At 42.6% G+C, this 26,715-nt stretch overlaps 1 protein-coding gene across 3 annotated transcripts in view; it reads right to left on the bottom strand.

The window, feature by feature from the left end:
- Positions 1 to 26,715, bottom strand: part of CD109 (CD109 molecule) — a 111,927-nt gene that overhangs the window by 71,269 nt on the left and 13,943 nt on the right. For all 3 annotated transcript variants that reach the window (XM_072966276.1, XM_072966277.1, XM_072966275.1), the window contains exons 3-6: positions 24,721 to 24,749; positions 20,763 to 20,993; positions 16,205 to 16,330; positions 1,393 to 1,432 (exon numbers count right to left, since the gene is read on the bottom strand). In XM_072966276.1, the coding sequence (XP_072822377.1) occupies positions 1,393 to 1,432; positions 16,205 to 16,330; positions 20,763 to 20,993; positions 24,721 to 24,749 (426 nt within the window). The remainder of the gene's footprint in view (positions 1 to 1,392; positions 1,433 to 16,204; positions 16,331 to 20,762; positions 20,994 to 24,720; positions 24,750 to 26,715) is intronic.

Genomic DNA, 26,715 nt, shown 5'->3' with positions numbered 1-26,715 from the left:
CTGACCACCCTTATGTGAAATGAAGGGAGCCTGTTAAAACCTTGGCCACCTCTAATTTATTCCTTTAGATCAGTGCTGTCCAAAAGAAACAAAATGTGAGTTGCATGGTGTAGTTTTAAATTTCTACTAGCCACATTTAAAAAGAAACAGGTGAAATTAATTTTCATAACATTTTACTTAACCCCATACATCCAAAATATTATCATTTTGACAAGCAACCAATATAAATAATTACTATTAATGAGCTTTTTTTCTTTCTTTTCTTAATATTGTCTTCAAAATTTGGTCTTTTACAAGCTTAGAGGACATCTCCAATTGGACTCGCCACATTTCAAGCGCTCAATAGCCAATAGCCACTCGTGGTGAGTGGTCCCTGAACTGGACAACACAGTTCCAGACCAGGGGCCAATAAATGGCGATCAGCACGAGCTAAGAATGGTTACTGCGTTTCTAACTGGCTGGAAAAAATCAAAAGAAGAATATTTCATGACATATTAAAATTATATGAAATTCAGATTTCTATGTCCTTAAATAAAATTGTATCGAATCACAGCCATTGTCATGTATATATTGTCTATGGCTGCTTCATGCTACAACGGCAAAGCTGAGCAGTGATGACACAGACCTACGGCGCACAGAGCATAAAATATTATGACAGGAAAGGTACACAGGAAAATATCTTGCTGATCCCTGTTCTAGTTGATCATGAGACTTAGCTGTGACGATGCTGTATGAGATGTGCAGCCCCTGAGCCACAAAGTGTAAGCCAACAGTTTTCCAGAATTTCTTTTGCCTGAATGAGACACAGTCTCAAAAAGTAACACAATTCAGACACAGAAGCTTGTGTGCAACCTCAAAATAGCTGTTCCCAGTACAACTACTACTGGGCTCCTATGCCTTCATGTTTGTTTTCCTTTCTCTTCATGTAACAAAATAGTTGGGTCACACAGTTTACATCTACGTGTTTCCAACTGTGATATTATGAATGTGGCACCTGCAAGAAGAGGACTTACCAGTGCCGACCAAATGAAAAGCATGGGAAATAACTGAGCTTATGCTTTTTAAAAAAACATTTAAAAACGTTAAATATCTTTTAATCACAACAAAGTGGAAAAACAATAATTGTAGAAACAATAGAAAAATAATAATTGTACATAAGAAAATGGCTAGCATAATGGGACTATAAGTGATCTTTTTCCTACTTTATTCACTATAATGACCTTTTATAACCTTCACTTTTACAAAGAAAAACGTTTAGACCTATAAGAAACACCAGGATTTTACCTCCACTGGAATTTCTTATTTTAAATAATACATCTCTTACAAACTTCCCTTATCTCTATGGAAAGTAATCAATATGTTTTCTTTCAAAATAAGTTGAAAAACTCTTACCATATTCTGAAACCTGAAATGACTGATAGTATGTCTGGTCCTATTGGGAGGAAGAAAAAAAAAAAAAAAGACAAGAAAACATAAGAATTCTTCTCTAATTATTTTACTTGCTTACTTACCTCACAAAGACATTTAGGAAAAAAAATTTAATTACATTTGTAATTATTTAGTGAACAAAATTATTTAATTTGTAAAAGTTTATTTTCAGTCATCCACAACACAAAGTCTATGAGAGTTCATGAGTTTTTCTTGCCAACCCGCTAATATGAAAAGGTGACTTGTCTCTGTAACTCACTGCAGGTCACTGAAACAAACTGCTTAATCTGACTTCTCATTTGTAAAATGAGAACAAGATTAAATTAGATAATTTAGGAGTTTAGGAATCAAGGATAACACATGTGAAACTAACAGGAAATGACTTCAAATTTGGTTTGGCTATCACTATCAAAGAAATCCACTGGAGAAAATACAGTTACACATTTATGAAGTATTTAAAAATAGACAAGGATACAAAATTATCATGGACCAACACCTTTTGTCTTCCTAATTCTTTGAATTATTTTCTATTGTAACCCTTAAATACACTCCCATCAACAAGTTATTTTTTAATCCTAAAAGGATATAGTTCATGTCAATGTGTAAGACCAATGTAAGTACATTTATGCCAACAAAATGATTGTCTAAAACTTGGCAAAAGAGGTGGAGACAACACAAAAAATGAGACCGACTGTGTGCCACTAAAACTTTATTTACAAAAACAGGTATTGGGCTGGATTTGGCCATTAAGCCAGGGTTTGTTGACCCCTGGCCTAAAAAATTAAATTTAGTTACAAACTGTTCTACGTTAATTCTAGCTGAACCTAATGAAATCTGACTAAACTGAACGGAAAATACTGAGTAAAAACAACCCCAGGCCTTCTGTAGGAAGTGCAAGTTCTATTGATAACTTGCCTTTACTTTCAAAGAAACGATCTGCTTCAAAATGAGTTTTAGGGGAGAGGGTATAGCTCAGTGGTAGAGAGCATGCTTAGCATCCATGAGGTCCTAGGTTTGATCCCCAACACTTCTGGCAAATATAAATGAAAAAATAAATAAATAAACCTAATTACCTCACCTCCCTTCCCCCCCGAATTGTTTGTAATGAGTTTTAATATTTATTCTAGTTCATCCAATTCAGCTTGTGCTCATTCACTCTGCCGGCAGCTGGAGAGAGAGAGACCGACCTTAAACACTGGGGCAGCATGTCTTCCAAGCAAATAAATACCTTTCCAGGCAAGAGAGTACACGTAACTAACTCTTCACCATCCTCTGAGCTCTGCTTTCCCCAATATGGTCACTATTCCAGGGGGAAAGCGCTCTCTTAGGAAACCTGCTCTTCAGCACATATATAATTAGATTTTCTAAACAACCTCTAAAGCAGAATGGAAAAGAAGAACCAGGAGGTGCTCTCTTTATCCCCTTATCCTTAACTCAGTAGCTCATTGTGATGGTGAATGTTATGGAAATTGGTCACATGAAAGGTCACATGAAAGGACAGAACACACACCATTTTTACTACCTTCCTAAGAAATATGCTAAGACTATGGTGCAAATTGAAGACATGTGAATTACTAAAACCATCTATTCCAGTTACAGACTTCCCCTCTCTAACCATGAAGCCATCCAGCTCTTGAGAGCGTTCCTATTTCTAACAAACTTCAAGACATATGGCACATGACATGACCATTTAAAAAATATATTTTTAAATGCAGGTCTAGCTCTTTCAAGTCTTACTTCTGGAGTAAAAAGAAATGCCAGAAACAGAACTAAGGGACGGGATGGATTGTTTCTGTTTGCACATTTATGTTCATTTATGATCATTTTAATTTCCCAAACATCTGCTTTAGTAATGATCTCCAGTGTCTGGATTTAATTTTTATTTAAAGATTAAGAAAGGCACTGATTTTTTTAAACCCACACATTGACAGGTCATTAAAATGGAACTGTTTCCGACTCAGTTTTGGATTTGTCTCCCAAGACAACAGATGCCAGCCACAGCACACTCCCAAGCCAGGTGCAAGAACAGCACCACAGGACCTGCAAAGGAGGTTCCCGAAAACTGGTTTTACAATTCTGGACCAAAAGGGTCAAAATGAAAACAAACTAGAAAGAAAGTCTAGAAGAAAGCTTTGGATGTGCTAGGAGTCACACACACCCCACCCCCAGGATCGGGTGGGAGCTGCCTGACCCTCACTTCAAGCCAAGGGCAAAGGGCTTCAACTAGACAATCCAGAGAGCTGGGTATGTGTCCCTGGGAGCGACCTCAAGTTGTCAGTGGGCAAGCACTGCACTTGTCCGAAAAACCTGGAGAGAAAAATATTATTACTGACCCATTTCATGGAGGGCTGAGCTCAGAGAGGGTGCTGTGTTGGGTGGTCTGAGCCTGCTGAGTTTCGGGGAGCAAAGAGAGTTTTTCCCTCAACCAGATGTGCAAAAAAGAGAGCACTAGCATGAGGCTGTCTTCCATCCCGATCAAAACCAGCCTCCAGAGGCATAAGGCAGCCCACAGAGACGGCAGCTGGAGGTACACTGGAGGTGCTCAGGAGCTGCGGCCGCAGCTACAAGCTGCCAGCCGGATGGGAGAGGCAAAGCATCAAAGACACTCTGGATGAAAGAAGCGCCAGCAATGGTAGGGGTGGCTCCAAGGATCCCACAGAAGAGCTCTGAGAAGGAAAGGTGTTCATTTTAAATGCTTGCCAAGCCCAGAGTGCTCCAATGCCAGCTGAGGACAGTCGTGCTTTAAACCATACTAAACTGCCATTTTTGTAGAAAAGATAGTGGCAAATCCGTATGTCTCATCCTTATATATCAAGTAAGAATCTTCCCCCCCCTCACCTCTCTTCCTTCAACCTGATTCAATCCTGCAGGAGTGCAGTGAAGCCTCATGAGTCAGGGACAGGCAGCCAGACCAGAGAAGACCCAAGCTGAGAAGAGGGCACTTAATTTTATTGGGCTCAACATATTAATTACCAAATATAGACTTCTGTGTGCATACATGTAACCAAAAGTGACAGGACCTCTTAATACCAGAGCATAACCAGAAAAATGATGGGACTGACCCTGCATTTCAGGATCTGTCATGTCTCTAAGTGTCTCTAAGTAAGTTGCTGTACATCTGTTGATGCTTTTACTGAATGATATTTCCACTGTGATTTCTTATTAAATTTTAAGTTTGTTGCTAATTTTATGGTAAAAATCAAAGAGGGGAAGAGAGGATATTACATGATTACTGTTCTGTAGGTATTAAGGTTAAACTTAGGAACACTAGTAGGGATCTGAATAAAGCTAAAAACATAGAACCTTCCTGTTGTATATTAGGTGGGAAGAAACACCAGCCAGTGAACATCTAAAGATGGTTAAGACACAAACGCTACTTTGAAGGAGCTTACAGTCAGGGAACATGGCCACGTAATAAACGCGAAGGGCATTAGATTGGGAGTCACAAGACTTGGTGCCTTGTGCTCCAGGCAGCACACTGTGGACAAGTCATTTCAGCTATGGATTTCAGTTTCCTCTTGTAAAATAAGAGATTTGGATCAGAGAGCTTGGAAGCCTCTTCCCACCTTTAAAATTCCAGGCTTCAACTAACGGTGGATGGACTAGAGGACTCAGATGGGGCCGGGCAGGGGTGGAGGTGGACTGGGGCTCAGAGTGGGGGACAGAGCTGCAGGGCTGACAGCCGGCACTGCCTGGAATGGAGGCCCGGCAGTCATGCAACCGAGGCCCCAAAACTGAGTTCCTTCTCTGAGTTTCTGATTCATCTCTCAATCCAAAACTTTATTCTTTTCTTGTCCCCTCGGACATCAGCCCTATGCTAACTGAACACTAATCACCCAGAGTCAGATGACTGATTGCTGTTGTCGATAACATCGTTAATGTACTGAAAATGCTGTTGCAGATTTCATTATTAATGTACAATCTCAGGTTGTTTTTCCAGGGCAAGGTGAGCTCACAGACCCCCAGCCACGGACCACCTGGCCAGAGAATCATAAATCAGAGACATCCTGACCCTCAAACTACAAATAAAGAAATGTCACAAGATGTTTAATCCCAGCCTCTTTGTTCTTCCTCTTTAAAAATACCCCCAACTCAAAGACCAAGTGGGAGTGGGTCTGAGGCTCATCTCCCACTCCCAGGCTTGGTGTCCTGCAATAAGCCCTTCACTTTGCTGCAAACTCTCACTGTCAGAGTGTGGCTTTCTGCACCTCAGGCACATGAGCCCTTTACTCGGTAACAGTCACGGAAGACAAAGTTCCATGGAGGAGTTTGTGGTCAGGCTGTGGAGGGTGATGGCAAGGAGGCTCATTTTGGATTTCATTTTGTAGACGGTGGGGGGGGGCTCTAAAAACGTATTTCACTTTGAATGTCAATGTTACAAATTTCATATAAGACTTCTGAGGACAAAGAAAGCAAAAATATATGTGAGTGAATCTCTCAAATCATAAAAGATATAAAAATGATACTTTTATTATTTCCCTCTGATTATGAAAGTAATGCATGGTCCAGGTAGAAACACCCAAACATGATTTAGTAGAAAGAATGATGTTCATGAAAAAAAAAAACCCAAACAAAAGAAATCATCGATATTTCTTGTCTTAAAATTGATTTTTTGCAGAAATCCTTTAGGCAATAATATGATACGATTAAAATAGTATTTTAGGGAGATCATAGCATGTGGGGTGATTAAAGAGAGAGGAACTGACATCAGAGAGCCTACCAGGGGGTTCACATCATTGTTTACCAAACATATGACCACTTTTTCTGTTAGGCTATAATAGTCCAGTCTGAGGGTAACAGGGCACTGCTTTAGAGGAGCAACAAAAACTAAAGAGGAATGGGTGAGTTAAAGAGATACTTTAAAGGAAGAATTATTGGGTTTAATGACTGATTGGATCTCTCATTAGAAAGAATCACAAATATTCTGGTACCCATCAAGACTGAAAGTAAACATCCAAAAAACTGAAGTTGTTTTATACCCAATAGTTACTCATAGACAAGACTTGGGAAGAATGGATCTAACCAATAACCCAGACATGACAACACAGGGCTCCAGTTGGAAGGATGCGAACGGTTCAGGCGTCCAATGCCACAAGCACGTTCACATTCCTAAAAAGTTTCACCATTTGCAGTAGAAATACCTCATGCTGTACAAGGGACAAACTGGTTTCATTAGTAGAAAAGTATTGACTAGAATCACACTCTCTTTAAAAACAAACAAAAAGTACTCATTTAACCCTCTCTGTTTCAACTGAAAGTGGAAAGAATTAAGAGTTTCAAAGATATGCAACATGACCAACTTTCCTGGGCACCAAACTCAAGCAAGAGCAGAAAGCAGACTGAATAGAAAAGGTACCCTTGAGGCAAAAATAATTCCATTTCCTGCTCATCCGTCCTTTCCTCACTCCACCCAGTGCCTCAAGACTCATTTCAGTGCCCCACCTTGGTACCTGGTACTGCCACCAGCAGTCAGAGTCCAATGAGCTATAACTTCCCCAGACTCCCTCTATACCGTGGACAATTCAGCATCACACAGAACTAACTATAAACACACATCACGTGAGTGTCGAGTTCCTGCTTTTGATGTGGAACTACACTAAGATATAATTATTGGATACACTGTGTAAAAGATACCAAGGACCTTTCTGTAATTTCTGCGAATCTACTTCAAAATTAAAAGTTCCTTTAAAAAGTAATCTTCTTATGGCTCATAACACCAAGATTATTATAGTCTAATAGTTGACAACAAGCTAATCCATAATAATACACAAATGACTATCACGTAGTTCCCTGCAGCCACCTATACACTGTAACATGAGTCTCCCAGACTCAAAACCTCAATCCAAAGCCCTGGCTGTTGTGGCCAGAATCTGAGACACTTTGGAAATATCCCATGTGTTAGAAAGTGATCTGTGTGGCTCCCCAAAGTCGTGTGACAGAGGTGGGCCTCCTCTGCAAAATGCCTCCCGCCAGCCCTGTTGACATCGACATCAACTCAAAAGGTGACTGTCTTAGAACAGCACCTGCTGCATGTATTAAATAATTCAATGTTATAGAGCTGGACATACCAGGAATCTAGCTTCTAGCCCTGACCCACCATGTCACCACCTGAGCCTAACCAAGCCACATCACTTCTCTTAGATTCTTCCTCCATCAAAGGAGAGGATGGGTCTGAGCAACCTCTAAGAGTTCCCCAGCACCGGGACCCTGTGATATGTGCCAATGGGCTCCTCAGATCCTCCATTCCACTGACAATCAGAGCATACACGAGGATCCCGAAGTTTTCCAACTGATACCAAAAACACGTACCAGAAGAGAGGGACTGGTATGAGACGCTTGAAAGGAAGGGCACCCTTGGGTAGCTTCTGGAGGGAATGACAAAGAAGCCCTCACAAAAATTAGCTTGGAGTCAGAGACTGGTAAAATGCACACCCCCAAGGACTGACAACAGCAGATCAAATGACCCAATGACATCACAGGAACAATACAGCACAAAATTTGTGTGTGCAGCTTGAATTTCATAAGAGACCAGGAATTCAGATCTTGACTGAAATCATTTTTGATTCTCAAAATTAGAAACCAGAACATTAATCCAAAAAGCCTGATTCCTACCGGCTCTCGGGTACATCAAATATAGCAACTGCATATAATCTCACCATGAAAATATACAACTCTATTTCTACTAAGTTGTAGTATCATATAGAAGAGTGGGACTATAACTCAAAGAGCATCACAGAGGGTAATACCCAGTAGCAAGTCGAGAGGAAACTGTTCATTCACTCCATTCACTCATTCTCCCACCCCACAAGCATGAAATGAGTTCCTATAACAGAACAGAATAAATGTAAAAATTAATCATACAGAATTCCTGTCTTATGAAAGCAACCCAAGTGCCCACCAACAGATGATTGGCTTAAAAAGATAGGAGATATATATGGAGTGGAATATTACTCAGTCACAAAAAAGAATGAAATCTTGCCATTTGCAGCAATGTGGATAGACCTAAAGAATACTACACTTAATGAAGTAAGTCAGACAGAGAGAGAGAAATATAAATACTATGCTATCACTCATATGTGGGATCTAAAAAACTAATACAAATGAATCTACATACAAAACAGAAACGGACTCACAGACATAGAAAACAAACTTATGGTCACCAAAGGGAAGGGAGGGAGGGAAATTAAGAGTATGAGATTAACAGATACAAACTACTATACATAAAATAGAAAAGCAACAAGTATTTACTGCACAGCACAGGGAATTTTACCCTATATATCTTGTAATAATCTTTAAGGGAATATAATCTGGAAAAAAAGAGTAAGTATGCTGTACACCTGAAACTAACACAGTATTGTAAATCAACTCTTCTTCAATTTAAAAAAGAACTGTCTTCAAGGGACTCAGTCAAATGAGGCAGTCGTGTTTTTTTAAAAACTACACTGATCACAGTTGAGAAAGATAAATTCTGGAAATTGATGGTGGTGATGGCTGCACAATCTGAATGTACCTGATGCTACTGAACTATATACTCAAAGAATGGCTAAAATGGTCAATTTTATGTTATGTATGCCTTCCCACGAAAAAGGGGGGGGACCTATCTCGATCAGTAAGTGCTATAGTGAGGTGTTATGTAAAAGGACCCAGGGAAGCAAGGAGAGTGAAGTGTTTACTCTGCCAGTTGACACTGTAAGAAATCAAAATTCTAAGACTGACTCCTCCTCCCTTTTTTCACTGCACATGCAGGCAAGAACTTGAGGTCTTTTTCCAGAAATTCTGTCTCTTTTCTAGTAGAGGCAAGCAAAAGTATTTTGGAAGCCACGTCACCATTCCAGAGAGGATGCCGCTGTTTGCCGACCTGTGACAGTTTGCGCCATGCTTTCTGTTAAGCTGTCATCACCAGCCAGGGGGTGTTACCAAATGTTACTTATAGAGGAGCTTCAAGCAGGAGAACTGTCCAAACAAAGATGTGCTCTTCTGCAAAGGACAATGCTTCATATCAGCCTTGACAGCAGAAGCAGAATAACCAGGGAACAGTTGAGCAGCGAAGCAGAAAGATAAGGAGCATTGGAAAGGGGGTGGAAAGGGATAAATTTGGGAGTTTGAGATTTGCAAGTGTTAACCACTATATATAAAAATAGATAAAAAGCAAGTTTCTTCTGTATAGCACAGGAAATGATATTCAGTATCTTGCAATAACCTTTAATAAAAAAGAATATGAAAATGAACATACGTAAATATGTGCAGGACTGGCACATTGTGCTGTACACTAGATCCTGACACATTGTAACTGACTATACACAGTAAAAAACAAAAATTTTTTTAAAAAAGCCATGCAGCACCGGCACCTCTTACCTAACCTCCACACCATCTAGCTTAGGATCAAGTAGATGTAACTGTTAGAAACAAAGGAACAGTTCAATGCGGACTGCTTCTGAATTACATAACATTTTGACACCCACAAAATATCAAAAGTCTCCAAAGAAGTGGTCTCAGGCCTCGGAGCTATTGAGTTTTCTACCTTCTATTTCTTGTCCCCCAGCCTGGCTTAAGATTAAGATAAGGGCTGAGAAACTGCAGACAGATGCAGCCAGAAGAGACTAGAAGGTCGTCAGGTTCAGGGGTTCCCATGATGGCTGTGAATTTACATCACCAGAGAAGCTGTCATAAAAAGCAGATCGTGACCCCACATCTGCTGGAGAAAGTCTAGGCTGCCAGGGAGCTGGGCAGAGCTCAGTCTCACCACCAGGGACTTCAAAGAGTAAGTCAGGGGACCTGCCTTTTCCACCACCCAACACTGCCTCTCAGTGGAATAGACAGAAACTAAAGATGCCTGGCTACGAGCACAGAGCAGCACGTCTCAAAATGTGGTCCTACAAACAGGATTTCCTACAGTGCTCATTTAAAATGCAGATTCCTAGGCCCGTGCCCACAATACTGACTCACAGTCCCCAGGGTGGTGCCTGGGCTGACTCGTGGGCTCTCTGGTGCTTGACAACCACAGGTAAGATCCAGGAGCTGGAGCCTCACTTGGTGAACTCAGCTGCATGAGCCGCTCCGGGCGGTGAAACAGGTTGTCTGCCCCTGAGGGAGAGGGCACAGGGCTGAGTATCAAACAGCAGGGCTCTCTCTCCCTTCCGGTCCTCAAAGGAAAGTGAGCCCCAACTCCTGGGTCACCCAGAAGCCGTGGCTGCCCCCAGGGAGAAGGCTGGTGTGGCAAGATCCTCCCAGCTCCCAGGAGCCTGGGGTTCAGACACAAACATCAGCCTTTCTTTTAAAGAACGTGGAAAACTGCCTTCTAGCAACCTGGAATACAATTTTTAATCATAGATGCAAGAGCATTCGCAACTTAATCTGGTAAATACATTTAGCAGAAGATTGTCCAGCCCTATAAAAAGGGAAATTCTGACACCTGCTACAACATGGATGAACCTCGAGGACATTATGCTGAGTGAAATGAAGTTACAAAAAGACAAGTACTGCTGTGTGTTTCCACTTAGATGAGGTACTTTGAGTAGTCTGAACCGTAGCGGCAGAAAGCAGAGTGGTGGTTGCCGGGGGCTGGAAGGAGGGGAAAGGGGCAGTTATTGTTTAATGGGCGTTGAGTTTTAGTTTCGCAAGATGAAAACAGTTCTGGAGATGGATGGTGATGATGGCTACACAACACTGTGAATGTATTGAATATTACTAAATTTTACGCTTAAAAATAAAGACAGTGTGAATGAAAAATATTACAAACCATACCATTAAACAAAGAATGCCATGGCCATCAAGTCATCAGCCACTACCACCACCCCTGACAGTGAGGAGAGGGAACTCAGGATGGAGTCAAGAAAGCAGCTGGCCTCTGCAGCCACCCCCAAGGGTGCATCCTGAGGGGACTCAGGATGTGAAAAAAACAGCACACTGGCCCTAGGTACTGGGTGCGTATCAAAGGAATAATTTAAAGAGCCAAGACCTTTGCACCTTCCCGTACATAGAAAAGCACTAAATTCCTTAACTTGAGGTATCTGGGTTTCTTGAATTAACAGTAATCTTTTCACGTTCCGACTACCCGGTCTTTATTGCAAAAACTCATATATTCCGGCTTCTACTTTGTCACTTTGGAACAGCCTCTTAGAGCGATCTGAGATGCTGTGTCCCCAGGCTCAAGGCCTAAGAACTGGGCTTGGGTCCTAAGAAAAAAACCACTGAATAAAATGTAACTCTCAGCTTTTAGGTTGTGCATTTTATTTCAGTTGACAATAGTAACTTTCATGTTATGTATATATACAATTAAAAAAATGGGGAGAAAAAATATTTGCAACTGTTTCGGAGAGCCAAGGGTACCAATCGAGAGATAAGGCGACTAGAAAAATATTGCAAAAAGTGAAAACACAAGCAATGTCTAACTTTTAAAACAAATTCCCTCCCCAGGGTGTGTTTGTAAGATGATGATCAAACGGGAGCACATTTGCCCACCTGACCTCTAATGTACATGATGTACAACACCCTGTAAAACACACGTCTATGGAGGGTATCACAGCTAAAATAAACCTCTTCCTCGGAGGGGAGAGCTTGGTGCTCCAAGAAGGTCGGGGAGATTTGATGGAAAAAGGCGAGGAAGGGCAGAAGGGATCAAAGGCTGGAATACATGGAAGGGATGGGGAGTCTTCTCAAAAGCAGTGCAGCCCCCAAAGCAGCAAAGAACTACACCCACTCAATGCAATAGAAACTAAGTCTGTGCATAAGGAACACATGAAAAAGTCAGTGCTCTCACTAAATTTTACTAGTTTTAAAAGGGCTTAAAAAATAATCATTAAGAGTTACTTCCAACATAATTAAATTCCATTGAAAAAGTCATTGTTATCCCTGGTTTGTTCCCAGGTTTCAGAAGAAAAGGGAAGGGGAGGGGAGGGAAAGGGAGGGGAGGGGAGGGGAGGGAAAGGGAGGGGAGGGGAGGGAAGGGAGGGGAAGGAAAAGGGAAAGAAAGAAGGAAAGAAAGGAAGGAAGAAAGAAGAAAGAGAGAAAGAGAAAAAGAGAAAAAGAATTATTGTCTATGAAGTTATGGCGCTCACTATGCTCCACCATCATACACTGCACAATAAAGAAAATTAAAAGAAGTAAAACCTAGAAATCCTACTCAATCAAAATAATTACTCATCATTAAAAATCCTGAAAAGTGAAAAGCAATACTTAAAATTCAAAAACAGTTTAAGAAACCCAGAAAGGTTAACAGTATATTAAAGGACTCATCCACTCTCAGTGCATAAACAGTTACAGTTAGAGATGCCAAGGGGCCCATCAAGTGTGTTTTACCTAAAGGATTCTGCTCCTGACCTAGCGGAAGGGTAATAGAAAAACACCACTCTGATAATCTGCACCATCACCACAAATCAAAGCTCTGATAAGTCCTGTATTTTTTTTAATACACTGTCCTTTAATAGTAATACTAGGATCATTCCATATTTTTTCTAGGGACAAAACGGGATTTCAAAACACTCTCCTGAAAATAAGTCTCTCCCCTCCCTAAGATTTATATGAGAATGGTCACTGCCTTGGGAAAATTAAAATGTAGTCTATAATGGTGACTATTTAAATAATTCATATATTTCTTCCATGGTCATTACTCATTGCCAAAAGAAAAGGAGCTTATATATACAGTCCTTGAATGTTGTGGGGAGTCAAGGAAAGACAAAAACCAGAGCTCAAGGGTGGGTCCGGGTTTCCTCTCAACAACATTCGACTGTACTGACCCCTGGTGGCCCTTGAAGGACTCCTTTTTCGACAAAGGAGCTTATTTTCCCTTCATTGTGTGCCTAAACATTGTATCCCCGGGGAGGAATCCTTTCACAATGTGTGTGTGTATTAAATCATCACGTGGTACACTTAAAATATCCTACAGTTTTGTCAATTACACCTCGATAAAGCCAGAAGGAAAAAACATGACATCACCACAAATAAGGACCCGATCGATATGCCTGTCTTCACAAAGGATAAAGATGTTTATAGAATGTGAAAAGGGGGCATCATATTTAGATTATATAGCTTTCAACTACTCATTTAACATGTACTGACTTCTACCTGTGTGCAGAGTACCGTGCTAGGTCCTGAAGACACAGGGAGAACAGGCCTCACGCAGACTTTCTATCAGGTCCGGCCAACTAAAAGTGACAGGCATGGACCATGAAAAGCACAGAGGGCAGAGGAGATGTCCAGAGGGGCTGGGCCCCCTCAGACAACGCCTGAAGGAGGACAGCAAGCAGACAGACAGCACGCCAGGCAGAGGGAACAGCATATAGGAAGGCTCTGGGATCGGACAGACTGCTGGGTTTAAGAAATTTAAGGAACAATTTAAGCCTAAAGTACAGAGGTCGAGGGTAAGGGTGGCACTAAACAAGACCAAAGAGGTGGGCAAGGACCAGAATTTGTGAATGAGTTTTAATTTTTCAAGCACCCAAATTTCACTGAGAGCGTTGATCTTTTTTTTCTCCCCCCACCACAGCAATATGACAGGTCAAATCCAAAACTTACTACATGAGCAATCCTATAAATCTTTCAACCTATAATCTCACATCTTCCAGCCTTTCTCCACTATTCTCTTGTTGTGTCTCCTCTGGTACATATTCTGTGTACCACTCACTGAACAAATTAATCCCTCAGAGGCTGCCACCCTCAGGGCTGAGACTGTCCTGCCTGGTCATGGAGCAGAGGTGGCCTCTGAACGGACCAACCATGGACACCTGACCGAGTGAGCCATCCACGGGATGCCAGACACCCATGCAGAGCTTTGCTTCTAGGACTCTTGAGGATGGTGGTTATTTAGCTGAGCCAATGTGCTCAGTCTAGACTGAGACTAGAGAACACCTTAGAGGTTGGAGGAGAGGGAATGGAGCTGGCCACAAGGACAGAGGGAGCGGGTGGCCCCCAAAGCACAGGCCCTTATGTTTACGGCAGACCGTCTTTGTCCTGAGGTGGCCTGAGTAAGACTCTCTCCTTAGAGGCACCTCATGGGCCTCAAAGACTCAGCACCTCACAATTCCTCTGCTATTGCACAACCTCACATTTTTCTATTACCCTTGTGTAACTTAATCCTTGTCAAACTAGTCATCTTCCCACATCTCTGAAGACCGAGATCACATGGTTAGCCTCCTTGTATCCATCATGGCACTATAAATCCTCAACACATATTTGATGGGTGGAGGGTGGATGAATGGATGGGTGGATGGGTGGGTGGATGGGTGGGGGGTGGATGGATGGATGGGTGGGTGAATGGATGAGTATATGGGTGGGTGGGTGGGTGGATGGATATACGGATAGATGGAGGGAGGGATGGATGGATGGAGGGAAGGATGGACTGTCAAACAACTGATTCCTGGGGAACTTATAATAAAATCAAAAAATAGGAACTGAGAATAAAATCCTGACTCTTTAAGACTCACAATATGCTTCCTAATCTTCAACTCCTATCTCCCTCAGCACACTCCAGTAACCCGCTTCTCCCAAATCCCCAGATACTCGAGGCTGTCTTCCACTTCTCCTACCTCCACGCAAATCCTCCTCTCTCCTAAGTCTCACAAACATCAACTCTTTCCCCCTCTACACACTCAGATGTCTGGTCCGCCCAGAGTTCATCACCCCCATTCTAGGCGTCTATGAGTCCTGGTACACGTTCTGCTTTCCTCTGCGGCACAGCCTGACCAGAAGCCCAGCGTGCTCCCCATCCTCATGCAGATGCTCCAAGGACATGTGCTGACTAGGGGGACCTAGTTCTGCTTTTAAGATGTGGCCCAAAAAACACAAGCGAAAGGAAGTTGAAAAAATGTTTTGACTTTAGTTAAGTACATGGTACTTTTTATCTTATCTCAGGTCTTATGCTAAAGAATGATTTTTCCTTCTAATAACGTGGCTCTTGATGGAGGAAGGAGAGGGCAGTTTTCTGAGGGGACATCTGGTGACATCTGGAGACATTCCTGGTTGTCACGACTTGGAGGGAGGGAAGACCTGCTACTGGCATTTAGTGGGGAGAAGTCAGCGATGCTACTAAATGCCCTGCAGGGCACAGGGCAGCAGCCACAGCAAAGAATTGCTGATCATAACTTCCTAAGTGAGACGTCCTGTTCTAATAGAATTATTTTGTTATTTTATAAAGCTCTTATTTGTGAATTTGCACGTCAGAAATTCAAAAAAAAACCATTTGAAAATATTCTAAGAATCTTCAAACAGGGGAGGAAACCTGAGGCAGAGACACGGGAGGGCATTTTCGTGCCCCTGCCCTGCTGGGTCTCAGCACTACGGGAGTTGGCAGCAAACACAGGCAAAGGTGGACAAGCTGGGGAGAAAGAAAGGTTGGAGAACAGAAGATTGATGTGGCCATTTAAGGTCACTGGAGTTTTCAAAGCAAAGATAAAGTAGGTTAGTCCAGTCTCTCATCAGGAGTCATCATTCTGGGACATAGAATTTGCCATATAACAGCTGCATATTCATTACTTGGTTTTAATACGCAATGTATGCAGTAACAAAGTATGATAAGCCTCATTTAATTAGTTTCATACTCAAATGGGAAATCTTTAAGCTTCAAATGTTATGTTATATAAAAAAATGATTAAAACTCTAGTATGTTATATTATAATAAAGGCTAACCCATTGATAACAATAGTAAATTAAAAATAAACCACTTAAATTGTCTAGATGCTCAGGTTAATGTTTTTCTGTTCACTGAATTCGGAGATACTTTCCCCACCTGACCTATTTAAATCATATTAACATTCCCCCCAGAAAATGTATGTATACTCACATTTACTTGAACTTGAATGGACCAGTCACCAAGTATTGGATGGGAAGACAACTGGAAAGTTTTGGAAACGACTCCAAGGTCGCTTTGTTCTGACAACCACTGTTGGACCAAATTTGACTTGGGGTCCTACAACGAAAACCACACAAGTTTAATTAGGTAAAGCCAGCCCGTGTGCGCATGGATCCTACATGGTTGTGAATGCGGCTGTGCAGTACTCCCAGGTAAAGCACATCCAAAATGTGGGAGACAGAGAAGATTCTGGAAAATGTCAGCTCTGTATGACTGAAGAAGGAAGACAAATCAAAATTTCTTCTTTTCTCAGATTTTCCCGAGAACATCCTTACTCTGCTCTTTTTAACCCTTGGCAACATATTTCCTTCTACATGAAACACTACAAAGTATACATCACCAAACCGTGTTGTTGTGAGAAATTTCCACTGTAGGGATAACAGGCCCCGTGTAGTAAAGGCCCGTGATGTGCCCGGCACCCTGCCTTAGCATTACCACTCACACATCATCCAGTCATTTTGATCCTCCTTCAGGCTAGAACTATTATTACTGCAGTTGAGAAAACTGATGCTCAGAGAGGTTACGTAAGCCCTCAACTGTAAATGCCAGCCATGGTCCAATGCCATAGCCCCAGGCAATGGTGGAATTCAGGATTCAAACCCACGTGTCTTTTCACTCAACAAAAGTATGTCATAGGGGTGTTAAACAATGGGGTGTGTGCAAAACATTTGAGTCTTCTCACGCTCTCCCAGACCACAAACGCTTCGGGCCCCGTCCATCCAAGCGAATCCAGCAGTCACCCCAGGCTCCCCTCACCTGCCCAGCCCTGTCAACTCTGCCTCTTTAACTTCTCTCACATTTGTCTCTTTCCACCCTCACAATCAGCCACAATGCCTGTTTTAACTATTGCAACTAATCTCCCTCCTCCAGTCCTACCCCTCTGATCCATCCTCCCCAGTGCCGACAGTGTCATTCGTCAGAAACAAGGACCTGAGACTGAGGCCAGGTGGTTGAAATGCTTGGCACGGTTCCTGGCATGTAACAAGCAGTGAGGAAACACAGACTACGATCACTATATTAGACCAGCAGGTGACGATGACTCTGTCTGTCTACAGGATGAGATCCACACTCCTTGGCATAGTTTACAAGGCTTATTGGGAAGCGGATCTCATCCACATTTCTAGGCACATCTTCCTCCAAATGTACAGATTTGTTTGCCATTTGCCCCCATGGCCCATGCCTCTAGGCCTCAGCTGCGTGGAAGGCCATCTCGTCCTCGTCCGGCCAGTGAAACAAGCTCCAGCCTCTTGCTCTACACGTGCCTGCACCCAGCAGCAGTGACCGCTGCCTGAGAGCCCCAGTGCATCTGGACATTTCCCCTCCTGACACATACTACTATTTAAGGCACTCATTTGTTTTCTGGGCCTTTTGTGTGTGTGCGTGTGTGTGTCTGTTAACGTCACTGTTATTTTTTGGTTTTGGTGTTTCTGTGTTTCCTAGACCATGAAGTCCTGGCAGTGAGGATCAAATATTTTTCCTTGTTCTTATCCTCTATCCTCTGACTAGAGGTAGTGGGTTGGCCTGGTTATTAGAAGCCGTAAGAAACCTCTCTCCCCAAGCGAGGGAGAATGTGAATCAGCGTAAGTACAATGCTGAGAACTGAGCAGGAAGTGGTCTAGGGAGCCAGAAACTAACTGTTAAAACCAAAGACCACAAGCAGGTCAAGAGGAAGCAGGTCACTCGGCAAGCCCGGGGGGCAGGCAGGCACTGTCATCAGGGCTGGCTCTCCTGTGCCCCCCACGGTGTGATGCTACAGAGCTCAGAGGATCAAACACAGATGAAGACAAAGAGCTAACATACACATGCTGTCTAATAATCAAGGGAATGCAAATGAACTTCCTTCCACAGTATAAGGACAGACTGGCCGGGGGAAGCTGGAATTAAGGCAGAAGTTTACTCCACCAGAGAAAGCCCTTTGCTTCCTGAGAAGGTCAGTTATCCAGGCAGGCAAAATGAATAATATCCAATGATCCCCCAATAAAACACTGAACATGCCTGAATATGCTTTGAGGGTCAATATCTTAGCTACATCCTAGTCATTCTTGGCTGGGCAAGATGGGTCCCCAAAATTTGGTCTCCCATAGTTCCAAGATGCACTTCTCCACACCAGCCTGCAGGTGGTGCTGTGCTAGCAAGTATGACTGCGTCCAAGTCAGGGGCTCTTGTTACACTAAAGGCCACATTTTTCTGGGAAATTTTTTCAATAAACCACCTATCCTACACTGAAAGATGTAGAAAACAGCACAGTCTGGTGAGCTCTGGCCCACAAGGCTGTTTTCAGGTGGAGGAGTGCAAGGTGCTGGTGTTCACATCAATGCTCTGACCTGGCCTCTGCACATTACAAGCAAGGAGGCTGGACTGGAGTTCACATCCCCACCTCACTACCCAGATACAGAGAGCGGAGGACGGGCACCCACACGCATGCTCATTCACTGGTCCCAAGCACTGTGCATTCCGCCTGGAATTTCAGTCTAAACTCCCCTCCCCTGTCCAAGCGAGCCACATATCAGCCAGGCCAGCAGGATCCCCCAGGACCAGAAGCAGCAAGAGGAGTCTCTCTGAGCACCACTGGGCATGACAGGCTAAATGCAAAGTCAGAAAGAGGGACCCAAAGAATCTACAAATCAGAAGTTTCAAAGGCAGATGCTAGAGCAGAATGACCCGAAATTTACAAATGCACAGACCAACTGTCCAGGATCAGCAGGGCTAGTTCTAGGTTAATGCCTAGAAGAGGCAGTTTATCTAGTGCTGACTTTTATTCACCTGAGACAGAAAGAGGCAGACTGAATGTAAACAGCCAGACACAGGCAGACACACTTCTAAATCCTGTATCTTGCACAAAATTTCTGGCATATACTCAGTTCTCAGTATTTGTGGACAAATGATGGAGGGTGGGATGAAGGCATTCCTAAACGCTGCTCCGAGAGTTCCATGAATTTTGAAATGCTACTCACTGTATCAACCCACTTCATTCCAACACAAAGCAAAGGCAGAAATTCACAAAGCTGCAAATAAGCTGCAAACACTGATATAGCACCAGTTCCATTCAAGACATACGCGTTGAGCATGCCAACCAATGCCTTGTCTGCTACAGACACATCTTGGCTTGAAGTTGTATGTGTACACGTTTGTTTGCTTGATTTTCATTTACTTGTTTGTTCAGCTTATAACAACAAAGAAGCTAAGGAGAATAGGGATATACTGAGCTGAAAAGCCTGAATTTACCTTCCATCCTGTGTTACTCACCAGAACATTTAGGGTAACCAATGTGCCAGATTGAGGGGTATTTTTTAGTTCTAAAATCAAGAGTCTCAGCAAACTGGGATGTGCTGGCCACCCTATTCTCATGTAATGATCAAATGTCTAGTATTCTCCTTGGCTTAAGGACAGAAAGCCAGATCCAGCCGGATCTCAGCTGTCTTCAGCTTGGTTCTCACAGGAAAGCACTCAGTCTGCTAACCACGCTGCCTCCAGAGCTCGGTGTTCAAGCAGCAGAGGCCAAATGACTCCCTGCCAGAGGGGGTTCCTATTCTAATCACAGCTTATGTTCAGTGAGCATGTACTATGTGTCAGGCACAGCTCTAAATGCTTTCCCTGAATCATCTCACATAACACAAAAGCCTTCGGGAGGTATTATTATTATTATTACACATTTTACACATAAGAAAACTGAGGCTCAGGGACGTTAGTTAATTTCCTCCAGATCCCAGAGCTTCGATCTACACTTTAAGATGTTAATAAGTCAAATCACTTTATGCCCTTCTCCTCAGAACTCTCCAGTGAATTCTCATTTCACTCAGAGTAAAATCCAAAGTTTATGTCACAGTCAAGAAGATACTGTATAACCCCTCCTCCAACCAACCTACTCGTACCTGAATTCATCTCCTAATATTTGTCCCCTCACTTCCTGGGTTCCAGTGCACTGCCAGCTTGCTCCCCCAATGCACTAACCAGCTCCCACCTCAAGGCTTTTGCACATGCTATTCCCTCTGTGTGTACAGGCTCATTCTTTTCTTCCCTTCAGTTCTCTGCTCAAACAGAGCTTCTCTATCAACTCTACAGAAAACAGTAAACACAAAACACACATTCTCTCTCGTACACACACACACACATATGTACCTATTCCTTTTTTTAGGTATGTGTGTGTTTACTGCCCATCTACTACCCACTGGAATAAAAGCTCAATGTGAGCAGGAACTTAATCCGTTCTGTTCACTGCCCTGTCCCTTCTGGACCTAGGACACAAGTTTAATAAATGTCTGACAAATGGATGAATTAATCAATGAAGAAGCCAGGACTGGAACCCAGAGCCTGAGCTCTCACCGAGTGCTCTACCAAACCCCTTCCTCGAGAGACACCCCCATGCTGGGAGGGAAGCTCAGCCATGTAAATTCTAAGACATCCCTGTACCAACAATGTGAGCAGAACTTCCAAGAGAGTTTCAGTGAGACAGCTTCCACTCCTGGATTCTTTTCTGTCTGGCACTTACCTTAATTAGAATGTTTAAAGAGGTTTTATAAGGCTTAAAATCTGCGAAGAGCGTAACAATCCGAAACTTCACTTCTTGCTTTGGCTTATACAGGGGCTTGTCTGTTTGAATGAAGACAGTCATTCTCTTGGTCTCAAATGATAAGCGTGTACTATTTGCGAATAAAATCTCATCTTGGGCACGTCCGGTGACACGGAGCTCGTAAATCTCATCGGCACTGCTCAGGGGTAGCTGAGGGAAGAAAGAGAGATCAGATGTGTCAAGGTCTCATTATTTTACCTCAAAAGTTGTACGTTAATTGTAAGTTAGGATTGAAATTTTAAATGCATAGTATTACCAAAAGTAATTGCAATGTTGAACAACATGTCCCTCCTAGGCACCAAAGTTAAACAATTTGTTCTCCCTCGTTCAGCAACCAGGAGTCAGCTCTCCAGTTAAATCACAGGGCTCCTGGACAGCGGGAGGCACGTCCCCTGGCTCTCTCAACAATCACCCTGTCATTTCCTGCACCAAGTGCAAACTCTTCCTCACTGACACCCTTTGGGCCAGAATGGCTAGTCCCCTCGGCGTTCTATTCCGTGCATCACCCCGTCTGAGGCAGCTCATGGGTGATTTCCTTGCCATACTCTTTCCAGAATCTCTCATCTGTTCCAGGATGCAGTCTCTTCCTGTATCTTGAGCATCATGTCAGAGTCTGGGTAAGGATGATGGCACTAGGGTGTTTACTGTTTCTGTCCTTAAAGGAAATGCCACGTCCTAACATTAACATTAACATTAACAGACTAGAAGCCAGACTCTGCAGCTCACACACAGTGTCATCTCACCTCACAGCAGTCCTTCAAGTGGTGCTCTGACACCACCAGTTTATGAACTGGGAAACTGGGGCTTGGAAGAGTAAAGGAAGTTGCTCCAGGTCCCAGTCAAACCCAGGATAAGCCCCACTACACTAACAAGAGCCTTCAGGTGACGGTTCTAGAATATGTCCAAAAGCTCTCTGACCTTCCTCCCTTGAAATGGTAGCACCTACTGCCCTAGTGACTTGCTTCTCAAGAGTAGAATGATGCTCCATCATTAAAAGGATAGCTTCTGCCTGGTTCTCTCTTCCTTGGATTCCTGGCTCTGGAGGAAGTCAGCCGCCACGTGATGGGACAATCACGAAGCGTGGGCAAGGCCCAAGTTGGGAAGCCTTCACATGACTGCGGCTCTGACACCGTGAGTGCAGCCTTGTGAGACCCCAGAGCAGAACTGCCCAACCACGTGGCTCCCAAGTTCCTGACCCACAACACCTGTGGGAAGTAACACAAGCTTACGGTTGGTTCACACCACAGTTTGGGGATGGACAGCAGGTTACACAACAAGAAATAACTAGTACACCTGACTTCTAGTTCATTTTCATATTCATAAACCTAGGATTCTGAAACTACATTCTGCCTCCTTTTTACGAATAGCATTTGCCCACAGAGAGCTCCAAGGAGATTTTCCAGCAATAGCAGCCACCAAAAGGCCAGCAATATGGAAAAGAAAATGAAGGAAAAACAACAACGGAAAGATCAGCAGGAAATAGGGAGAAAAGCACTGATGTTTGCAGTTTACCTGGAAATGCATTTTAAATGTAATAGAAAAGAGCAAATCTGACCCCATACTAGATCTGTCCGTTGGCTTTCATTTCACCTTGTGCCCTGTTTTCTAGGCTTAGTCTTGCTGATTCCGCACCTTTTGTGAAACAATGTTGCCTAGAGCCTGAAATAGATAAGACAGCCCATCCTCAAGGCTCTGACCTTTAAGGATATTAACACTTTTGCACTCATATGAAGATAACAAGTTGCAGATTAGAAAACAACATTTGTTTTGTTAGAGGTTTTACAGGGGATACATGACCTGACCCAGGTGGACAGCTGCAAGAGCAAAAGATTCCAAGAACACAGAATTCCTACACCAGGAAGTCTGCAACAACCAACCACACCCACTCCCCTTTTCAGTATCAAAGGAGCCTGAATTCTGACTTGGGGAAGATGGTGCTCCGGGACATTTGTCTGCCATCCTCTCGGTCTGCTGGCTTTCCAAATAAAGTCACTATTCCTTGCCCCAACACGTCGTCTCCCAATTTACCGGCCTGTCGTGCAGCGAGCAGAACGAATTTGGACTCGGTGACATAAACATAAGATAAATGAATAGACAAAGAGATGAGCAGATGGACAGACATGAGATGGAGCAGGTATGGCCAAATGTTAACACAATAGAAGTGGCATAATATTAAAGACAAATGCAGGATGTTGGAGTTAGTATTTCTTACAGTTGAGACTTTAAAGAATAATAATAGCCAATTTCCAGCTAATGACAGCCGGGATGAGCATAGTTCACAAGAGCATTACTGGAATCAGCCCGAGTGCCGTCGGACCGCCTGCGTGCCTGCTCATTTCAGCCTCTCTACACTCCAGTCTGTGATTCCTGAACTCAAATCTCACTCCCTTCCACTGTCGGGCAATTGTATGACACAGGAGTCATCTGAATCTTCTCACTGGAATACTCTTTCCACGGAGTTATGGGCATAGGCACTGGGGGCCAGCACCTAATGCCTGAGGTTACATTAATGCCATCTAATGTCCTGCTGTCACTAAGATTGGGGTTTTTCCCGCACATCAGCCTGCTTATGCCTCCTCCTCCCCACTTTCTATTGTTACAGCAGTGTATCTCTTTAAGGTCAGAATAAACATCATAGGTAAGAAGCATAATATCTATGGAATGTAAGTAATTTTTATAAAGGATGGTTTGGGAGCCCTGTATTCTCTAAGAATCCCTCAAAGGAATGGGGTTTCTGAATGTGCTTGATAAGTAACCTTCAATAGGTAACGGACCGAGGAGAGGGTAGAGCTCAGTGGCAGAGCACATGCTTAGCATGCACGAGATCCTGGGTTCAATCCCCAGTACCTCCATTAAACAAGCAAATAAATAAACTTGATTATCTCCACCCACCTCCAAAGAAAAACAGAGGTAATGGGGGAACTAGCCCATCGGGAAACGCTGACCCTACATAAGCATGTAAAGTGGTGTCAGGGTCAAAATTATCAGTCATCTATTCCCAGAAAAGTTCACTGAATTGCACCTTATGGTGGATGCTCTGATCTACTGAACTGTACAGTAAACATGGGAAGCTGTGAAACAAAACAGTAATAAAAGCACAAACTTCCAAATCAAAGCAACGGGAAGCAGGACGGGCTCACACACAGCCTCTAATCATCAGGTTTTATGACTCTCTCAAGAAGAAAACTTTCTGTAACAAGTCAAGTTACAGCACTTGACCATCTCCTTTCACCTCCAAGGCAGCCCCTGTGAAAGGAGAAGACACCTTCACCCTCCTCCAGGGCCAGGACGAAGGCCAGTGAGCGAGGCCCTTGCCCCAAGTGCCAAATTCAAGGGGGCACCAAAAAAACTCAGTCATCAAGATAAATAAAATTTTAATATCTAAAATAGTCTTAAATAGCAAAAGTGATACAAAAATTAAATTATGAACCAAAAAGCCAAAACATTAACCAAAGGCAGGATCAGTATTAATCACTGATGTTCCCTTTTGCCTCAGACTCCAACAAGGCTCAGCAAGGGACCGCCCCTTTCCAGAACCAAGAAACTGAGACAGAGCATCAGTAACACACCCAAGACTACAAGGCTCATTAGGTCAGAAGCAGGACCAAACCAACCCAGGTCTCTGTGCTACGAGCCCAAGCCAGGTCCCCTCAGTGAACTGCTCTATTTTATAAGAAATCTCTGCTGTGAGTTTGAGGGGGCTAATAGCCAATCTCCCAGAAGTAAAATTATTCTTAAATAATCTGAAGGGGGGACTGAACTCAAGTCAAACTCACAAGGAATACAAACTGATACAAAAGCCAATAAAATATTCATTTCTTTATTTCACTGATGCAATGTATATTTCTGAAACCAAGTTTCTTAAATAAATACTTACTGATGGAAGAGTAAGTGTCTTGAGAGAGCCTAAAAGAAAGAAAATAGAGTCATAATTTGAATACAATATGATACAACACTCCTAAGATCCTCTCAATCCTCTTTCAGATGTAAAGGGAGTCATAAGCTTAGGAAACCACGAACTTACTTGGTCAAATCAAAACAATTTTACCAAAGCCCAGAACACTTGAGAGTTATTACAGATCCTGGTGCCAAGGAATGAAGACTTCAAAGGCTATCAGAATTAGTTAAGTAGTTAAGTCCTGCTTCTGTTTTCCATCACTATTTTTGCTGTCAGTGTTGCTGCTGCTCCTGCTGCTGTTTAAGGTTGTCCATGTCTGAGGGACACTTCCAGCAAGCTGAGGTCCATTTCCCATGTTCTCATACACTCATGATAAAGGGAAGAGAGGAAGGCATGAGTCACGTCAGGAAGAGCTGGGACTCATAACTGGCCCATCAGTACTAGGGTGATGCAGACTTGTTTTCATGTAAGTTTTGAAACAAAGACTGCGAATTTCACCCATGCCAATTCCTCATCACATCTATTTACTGCAAGGGAAAAAATGTTTCGAGTTAAAAAGAAGAGTATTCATCCAAAGTTGCCATTTAAATGATACGAATTCAGAAGTGGTGACAGGCCCTCAATTCCTTCATTTATTTGAGAAATATTTATTAAGGGTACCACAGTGAACAAGATACACGTGTCTACCCCAAGGGAACAGAGTGGCACAGCGTCGAGCAGGGTTAATGAAGCAAGTAGCCTCTGCAGTCAGAGCACATCGGTTCTCTCCTCAACCAGCCACGCATGAGTCCTGTCCTTGACAACGTTACCTGACTCTCGGGGCTCAGCTATGTCACCCATAAAATGAGGATGCTGATAATTGCAACAATCTCACAAAGTGGATATAAGGAATAAGTATGTCAATGCCTGTAAAGGGTACAGAGCAGTGCCTGGCACATAAAACATACTTGACCAACGTGCGTCATTATAGGGCCAGAAAGCTTGCCGAGTCCCCCACTAGCATGTCAGTGTGCCTCTGTAACCTGTTTGATGATGGAGCATGCAGTCAATAAAGTATTCAGTACCGGTTACCCCATCAGGATAGATTTATAAAATATGTGGATTTTACATACATAAATAATACTTTATACATTACATAAAATATATAAATGTATTATATATACCATATAATATATATTATATATTATGTAAATATATAATTTGTATATTATGTAAATAAATTATATATTATATATTATGTAAATACATAATTTACATATTATGTAAATGAATTATATTTATTTAAATATGTAAATTATAATCTATGCTATATAAATTACATTTACTTAAATACTATAGATTATATTATATAATTCATGTAATATACATTACATATTTATGTATATTTATTTATGTATAAGTATTACATATTTTTTATAAAATATATATAATGCACTTTCTTAACCAAAGTATTAAATAGTTTCTTTTTTTTAGCTTTTCTAATAAAACAATAGAAATAAAAGTTAGTACCTTTTCCACATACACTCTTATAAATGGTCCTGTGCACTCCCAGATGTGTGCACCCCATCTATGGCCACTGCCTCGATGGGTCTCAGTGAAACACAAATGTTTTCCGGAGCAGATAAGCAATGCATCAAAATCACTAACCACACAGCACAGACCAGTTTATCTAACATCTGTCACCACAGGAAGCAAAGAGCAGGGCTCTGAAATCATATGACACTGGGCAAAGAGTGTCTTGAAAAGTGAGAAGCAGATACAGCTCTACGTGGAAGGGCTGCAACGGAGGTGGGCTGCAACAGAGGTAGCCTGGGGAGCACTCCAGAGGGATCACAGGAGGTCCCTGGAGAAAATGATGCAGAATCTAGGACTGTAGATTGGGGGAAAATGAGCCAGGTGAGAACGGAGGGGCAGAATCTCCAGGCAGAGCAGCAGTAAGTGCAAAGGAGTGGAGGTCAGCATGAGTCTATGGAA

The sequence above is a fragment of the Vicugna pacos genome, chromosome 8 (genome assembly GCF_048564905.1).
Source record: "Vicugna pacos chromosome 8, VicPac4, whole genome shotgun sequence".
NCBI classification, from domain to species: Eukaryota; Metazoa; Chordata; class Mammalia; order Artiodactyla; family Camelidae; genus Vicugna; species Vicugna pacos.
Note: the sequence above shows the minus strand (reverse complement) of the source record. Positions and strands in the feature narration are given on the sequence as shown.